Here is a 7851-nt window from a genome sequence, read left to right as displayed (position 1 = left end):
ATTAAAATCAGTGCGTTAAAATTTATGTCTCCATGTTAGCATAATGTTCCACTTTGACAGGCAGTATGTCAAATACATTTGAAGCCGTGACTGATAGCAATCGATGACTCAATCCATTGAAAGCAGCTCTGTCCTTTTTGACACAATTGTGCAGTAATTCTGTACTAATTAACTGAACAGCTGGATGTTATTTGCCTGAAGGTAACTTTGATGGTTGCTTTACTTTCATTTGAACTGTAGATTTAATTGCGTTTGATGCCAACATGTGGTGAAGTGCTGAGAGAGCTCTTTTAGCTCAAATCATATAATTGCACAGGGCAGAAATGAGGAGCATTCTGAATGGTAATAGATCATTCAATAACTGATTGCACATTATGCTTAATCAAATTACAGCTGCAAAAATGTTGCATTCCTTGCTTCTCTCATGGTAGGATAAGTTTCAAAGCAGTTGGCCCAGCAGTCACTGGGGTATAGGGATAACCACTGTAAATAATAAGGGAATTCCAGGATTTGGACCCTTTTTGAATAAACAGTGACACATATACTAAGTCAGGGTTGTGAGGGGCTTGGAGGGGAACTTGTGGCTGTTGGTGTAACCATGCATCTGCTGCCCTTATTTACTATGTGAGAAAAATCACAGGTTGGTTTGCAAATAAAGCCAGATAACTCAACAACCTGATGCAGACACTAACTTCACCTCCTAATTCAACAAAGATGCTCATGTTTGTACAATAAAATAAGGTGACATAGAGAAATAAGGAGAACTGGGAAGGGATAGTCATACTGAGATTTTAGTGGAAACATGTCTTCACAAATAAGTGTTTGCTGCACAAAAGAAAAACTTTGCCCAGTTTGGATGAAATGTTTCTTTCCACATGTCCCCACTCGCTGAGTATCACCAGTGTTTAATCCTTGGGAAAACTTGTTAAACCGGTGCCCTATGTTCAATTTTGAGGAAAATGTGAACCACGGAGAAGGCTGAACATAATTATCTACACACTGCATCTAATAATTTAAAACAAAATGCAGAGTCACTTAATAGGTCATGTTAACATAAAAAAATCCGAGAGACTATTAGCATGGCTTGAGACTTCAAGACGGTTTCATAAAATTGGAAGGGAATCTTCACAAGATACCTGAAAATAACAGAAACAATTGCATTGATTAACTTTTTTAGAGTTATCAAACTCAAATAATCTTACTATTCTATCTTAATTTGAGCTCTAATTTTAATAAAATGTTTTTTTTGCTGAATTCAACTTATTTCATTCAATTTTTCCAGGTGCAAAGCCAAAACTCCTGCAACATATGTCAGATATTAATTGTCGTAGAAAAACATGATCTGGGAAGTACAGAAACAGTATGGGGAACAACAGACTTAACAACTGTGACTACACTTCACACATACATCCTAAGTGCTTTGGGAGGTCCTAAAGCCATGAACAGGTGCTGTATAGATTGAAGTTCTTTATTTTATTTCTTTTATATGTGAAGTTTTAGGGTTCACCTTTAACCACGTTTTGAGAGACATAGTATAAGAATATATTTTGTTTGGATTGATCATTAACGATTACAAAGCAATGCTGTAGCAAACAGGAACAGCAAAAGCCGCATACATTGTTTAAAGGTGGCATGTGAAACGGCATTTATACATTTTATTGCACTTCCAGGTGGGGAAAAATACCATGGATTTGTCAAAGGTTATGCTGGGCTTCCAAATCACGTACGCATACATTTCTTTTTCAAGTCTATCTTCCCTTCATGTCTCATTGAATATATCATTTAGGCTAGGTTAATGTGATTGACCAAGAAGGAGCTCCAAATTGCATTCATGCATGCATTGAATCACAAGATTTAAGAGTATTTTCAAATTAAACATATTCTAACATTTTTGAGTTTTGGTGAGATACATTGAATAAGTAATCATTCAAACTTTGGCTGTTGAATCAGTGCATTGGAAAGCACATTATAAAACAGAATTCCAAACTCTGGCTGGGTTAGAAGCTCAGTTTCAGGCTAAGAACTGTTCAAATCAAGGTACTTAAAAAGATTGCATACATCTTGTTTTTTTTCGACCAAAGCCAGAGTTCGGAATAAATACTACAAAAGTCTGCCCAGAGTGAGAGCACCCTCAGCTCTTTGTTTTATTTCAAAACATTGATTGCCAAAATAAAAATTCCACCCTTGAACTCAAGGCTCTGGAACATGGATATTGAATTCAGTGCAGAACTCTTATAGTTCAGGATGAAGTAAAAGTCCTTAGCCTGTGCATCTTTGACTCTCACACACTGAGATTTACATCGAGACTACATGAGCCCATCTTATTCTTGACCATCGATAACTGTCAGAACAAAGTCCCTCTTTATTGACTTGAACATTCATACCTTTACTAGAGACCTGTAGTTCTCTTAAGCTAAAATGTTATTTCATAGAATCCTGACAGTATGGAAACAGGCCATTTGGCCCGACAAGTCCACATTGACTCTCTGGAGAACATCCCACCCAGACACATCCCCCAACCTTTTCCCTGTAATTCCCATGGCTAACCTATGCTGCTGATCCCTGGACACTATGGGTGATTTAGCATGGCCAATCCACCTAGCCTGCACATCTTTGGACTGTGGGAGGAAACCAGAGCACCCAGAGGAAACCCACGCAGACACAGGGAGGATGTGCAAACTCCACACAGACAGTCACCCAACAGTGGAATCAAACCCAGGCCCCTGGTGTTGTGAGGCAGTAGTGCTAACCACTGAGCCACCGTGCCATCCTTTAAGCTGCTCCCCATGTGGCTTGAACTCACAACTTCAGCATTTCACACGCTTCAATAATGTCATATAAGTACCGTATGCGAACCGATTGTGCCACTGGAGACATGTCAGAAGTGCTAAATGAAACATTTTCTGATTTGAAATTCCCAGCATAATATCAAGCTACTAGATGGTTAGCAACCATGTAAAACATCCTCTAGTCTGCCTAACAATGTCTCTGACTCAAGCCTCAGAATAGCAATCCCTAATATGCCTGTGCAAATATAACATTTCACATACTAGCCAGCTCTGGCCTTTCTGAATGACATTATAAATTACTGCCAATGTGTACAGTTAGGTTTTAATAATTTCAGAGCTGGATTGTGACAATCAGATTGACGTCAAATAGAAACTCTTCAGCCAACACAGAAAAGGGTCAAAAAGTGTCTCCAAACAGGATCCCAGAAACTAAAGACTGTTGGATTACTAAAAGCATACATTGTAATTCCTAAAGAAATTGGAAACTATAACTTTGGCTTTGACTGTACAACAAATTAATGAGACATGTTAATATTATTCTGAGATCTCTATGTTGCAGTATTTACTTGAATCTATAACTCTAAACAAGCATGAATGCAATGATTATTTATTCCAGATTCAATTACAGTATGTCAACATCAACTAGATTGCTCCAGGTTTTATTTAAACTTGGACTATTCTCCATTAATATTTGTTGATAATAAAACGCAGTGTACTTGGTACTTTACTGTGAAGTTTACTTTATTTAGTTGACTGACGCTAGAGTTTAGAATAAGTACTTCATAAGTCTGTCCAGAGTAATAAGCACAAAAATTCAACAAAGGTAATGTATTGAGCAGACAAGTGCAGGATAATGGGCACCAGAGTTTCAGGGCAGAGTATTCTGAATAGGTTTAATTTACAGTCCTTTTGTGAAGCTGCTGCTGAATCAATTCTTCATATTCACTTGATGCATTGCATAGTTCCAAAAGAATTTAAACATTGTTTAAAAACAAGTAAAATTGAATTATAAGCAGAATAAGTAAGCTAGTGGAACCTGACCTCTCATTCAAATGAGGAACACTGGAAATCAAATGTCGGCTAAAACTAACTACTAGTAGCTGTTCTCAAAGCAATCAACATGAAGTTGAAGCAAAATTGTATCATTTAATTCCTGTAAGACATTTTTATTTTCAGATGTAAACACAATATCGAGTTGCTATCATTTCAAATGCCTAAAGTTATGCTGAAGTGAAACCCAGAAAAAAAACAAAGGCGTTTAAAGTAAACCAAAAATGAAGGAACTTAAGAACTTAAGAATAGGATTGAAAGAGGTTCACTACCACCTTCTCAAGGGCAATTAGGGATGAGCAACAAATTCTGGGCCTGCCAGCAATGCTGATATCCCATGATAAAAGAAGTTTCATAGAAACAGAGTAACATAGAAAATAGGAGCGGGTTTAGGCCATTCTGTCCTTTAAGCCTGCTCTATCAGTCAACATGATCACGGCTGATCATTCAACTCAATATCCTTTTCCCTATTTCTGCCAACATCCTTTGTTCCATTTATCCGCAAGAACTATATCTAAATCCTTTTTGAAAACACCCAATGTTTTGGCCACGACTACATCCTGTGCCAGAAAATTCCTCAGACTCTGGTTGAAGAAATTTCTGCTCACCCCAATCCTAAATGATCTGCCCCTTGTGGTTGGCTGTGATCTCTGCTTCTGGATTCCCTGTTCATCAAGAACAACATTCCTATGTTTACCCTGTCTAGTCCTGTTAGAATTTTATGGGTTTCTATGAGATGCCCCCTCTTTCTTCTAAACTCCTGTAAACATAGTGCTGACTGATTAAGTCTTTATTTTTACATTTAAACACAGACATCCATTGGCACTTCATACATTATTGTAGACTTATCAGCTAATAAATAGTATTCATTCACAGGCAGCTTCAAGTTACCATTTACAAGTGATTTAAATTTAAAGTTCCTCAAGGTGAGGAATAGATATTTAATTAGGGAAAGCAACATTTTTCGATTTCTTCACTGTAACACGAAAATGTACCCTCATATCAACCTCATATCCATCACACCTAAACACATCCATTTTACTTCAGGGAGTTATTCTTTCAGACAACTAACCTCATACCAAGTGCTGATGTGGAAGAGGGCTTATGCTGTGGACTAGTGTTGATTAGTGAATGGGTTAAGATTGTCCAAAATCAATTCATTTCATCTCATCTGAGATTTCATCCTGAGTATAACAGGCCAGATTCAGATTCAAATTCAAGAGGCTTGAAGAGATGTAACCTGTGGAGTTGCCCAGTGTATAATTTGTTTCATCACACAGTACACCATTCAAGAATAGCATATTCCTAATTGTCTGCATGTCTCTGGCACTCAGATGATGTTGCTGAGCAGCTAGAATTCTAAACTTACAGAAAATGCCTCCCATCTCAGCGCAGTTCACACCTCCACTCTTCGATCAGTGAACCCGTTTTTTCCTTCGTTTATTAGCACTGGCTTTTCGGTCCGTGTGTGCCACACAAGGATCTGTAAAATAAAGCAATGACAACGTGAACACACTGCTGTGTACAATGGGAAACTAGTAAGATACAGAACGATTGCTTAACTGGGAGAGATTCCCATCAATTAGTCTTGTACTGTGCACTTAGGGTATTTCAATGATCTGTCCTTCTAAACCTATACTTTGTGCATTTTCTGTGTCTGACAATGTAGAAACAAGTATTATTAATATGATTAAAGGTCACCTCGGCCAATGATGATCCCATTGCCAGCTCTAGCTGTATTGTGTTCATTTAGATTTTTACTTGGTAGAAGATGGCATACTGAACCTGGGTAAAACTTCAAGTTACTTGAATGGCCATCTGAACACATTTATGTAAAATATTTTGTGTGCTAATGTTTCAAAATGCATTTTGACCTTTGCATCAAAAAGATGCAAGTCATACAAATTCACATACTAGTGGATCATATATATTGTGCCATAGCTGCAGGCAAGCATTAAAATGTGAAACAAAACACACTGCTGTTAAATAATTCGGTTCTTTTTAAGAGATTGTGCTTTATTTCACAGTGAACTTATGTTTGGGGAAAAGACACTAAATATTTTTATCATTCAAACTGTTTGAAGCTGTTGTCCTGAATGTCTTTTGCATTGTGTTAAATTTATTTAATGCATACCTGATTCATTTTTGACATAAGTTATGGACATATCATGACTTCTTTCCTCTTTCAAGTAATGAGAACATTGCATCCAGTAACTTGCATAAAGTCTAGACCCATGGGCCTATGGACAGGCCACTCAGCCCCTCCAGCATTTTCTTCATTCATTTGGATCATTGTTGATCGAAATTTCAATTACAACCACCTGCCTAAGAACCAGATTCCTTGATTATTTTTACTGAAAGAAATTTCTGTCTTATTAGTTTAACTTTTAATTGGCCCAGCGTTTACAATCTTTTGAGTAAAAAATTTCCAAATTTTCACGACACTTCTGTGCAAAAGTGTTTCCAGATTTCATTCCTTTATGTACTAGCTCCAATGTTGAGAATTATGAACATATGTTCTGAAGTTCCCCATCAGCGGAATTGTTTCTCAGCATCCACCATTAAAATGCCGATGTCATTTCAAACAACTTGATTAGATCAGCTTCACCATTCTAAACTCAAGCAATTATACTTTGTAATTTAACGCCTAGCATCATTCTGATGAATCTGACCCTTCCGTTGCCAAGATATTCTTCCAGAGATCTGGTGCTAAGACTCAACATGCTATTATCAGATCTTGTCTCGCCAAGGTTCTGCATTACTGAGACATTACTTCTTTCCAACGAGACAAAGCCCCATATACTGTTAGCTTTTTGATTACTTTCTGAATCTGTACACTTGTTTAAAAATATAAATCACTTCATGTTTTTGCATCCTCTTACTTCTAAACATTAAGAAACTATTTCATGTTTTTCTACTTCCTCACAATCAAAGGTGATTCTCTCATAGTTCATATTGAATTCCTTCACCGTACTCATGTCCACCCTCTTAGTCGATCTATGGGGCCTTTGTAACATCTTATTCCAACTTTACAGATCGTTGTGCTTCCAAAACTGGTGTCTTTTGCTCATTTGAATGTACTTTTCTCTATTCTTCCAGGCAAGCCATGAACATATGAGGTGAAAAGCTGCAGCCTGAGGACAGATTTCTGTTGAACAACACTTGACATATCCATCTAATCAGTAACCATTTCCTTTTATTGCTTTGCCTACATTGTAACCCATTTCCTCCAGGAGCAGAATATTGCAGAGGTGGCAGGGGGTAACACTGAGGGAAGAAGCCCATCCAGCTGTAGATGGGTCCTCAGGCCAGATTTTGCCAGAATTGTCTGCAGCCAGGGCTGATGTGCCTATTAAGGACAGTGGCCCAATTCTAAGAGGTTCCTGCCAAAACAGAGTTCTGTTTTAGCAACCATCCTGGCAGCACCTTTGCTAATACTAATCGAGTTGGTAAGGATGAAGCCACACCAATGTCTGTGAGCCTTCAAAGTTACGTAAGTAGAGTCTGGGGATGTAGGGGCTGAGCCCAGACAAGCAGACAGTGGGGATAAAAGGGGTATCAGAGGTAATGGGAACTGCAGATGCTGGAGAATTCCAAGATAATAAAATGTGAGGCTGGATGAACACAGCAGGCCAAGCAGCATCTCAGGAGCACGAGTCATCTCAGGAGTCTCTGATGAAGGGTCTAGGCCCGAAACGTCAGCTTTTGTGCTCCTGAGATGCTGCTTGGCCTGCTGTGTTCATCCAGCCTCACATTTTAACATCATGGGGATAAAAGGGTTTGATTTACGATAGGCAGAATCATTCCCATGAGCTGTGGCCACTTCTACTTCTGCTGGGGTTCCCTATGTGTGCCATAGAGTGCTGAAAAGGAGGCCCTTCCTGTCATTGGCATAACGCCAGAAGCGATAGGAAGAAAATAATTGGTCTCCTACTGAGTTCCTTATTTGCCACCTTTCCCATTATTCGCGAAATGTCTCAGTACTTGGATTCCCTAAGGCCTACCTGTACAA

The 7851-nt window shown here is 38.4% G+C and overlaps 1 protein-coding gene across 7 annotated transcripts in view; it reads right to left on the bottom strand.

Moving 5' to 3' along the window:
* Window positions 1–876: 876 nt before the first annotated feature.
* Window positions 877–7851, bottom strand: part of LOC125457328 (galactosylgalactosylxylosylprotein 3-beta-glucuronosyltransferase 1-like) — a 100167-nt gene continuing 93192 nt past the window's right edge. For all 7 annotated transcript variants that reach the window (XM_048541445.1, XM_048541442.2, XM_048541441.1 and 4 more), the window contains 2 exons: window positions 5209–5322; window positions 877–1136 (listed from right to left, as the gene is read on the bottom strand). In XM_048541445.1, the coding sequence (XP_048397402.1) occupies window positions 5236–5322 (87 nt within the window). In that variant the 3' untranslated portion in view covers window positions 877–1136; window positions 5209–5235. The remainder of the gene's footprint in view (window positions 1137–5208; window positions 5323–7851) is intronic.

Source organism: Stegostoma tigrinum, chromosome 12 (assembly GCF_030684315.1).
Source record: "Stegostoma tigrinum isolate sSteTig4 chromosome 12, sSteTig4.hap1, whole genome shotgun sequence".
Taxonomy (NCBI): Eukaryota; Metazoa; Chordata; class Chondrichthyes; order Orectolobiformes; family Stegostomatidae; genus Stegostoma; species Stegostoma tigrinum.
The sequence above is the reverse complement of the archived record's forward strand: the minus strand, read 5'-3'. Positions and strand labels throughout refer to the sequence as shown.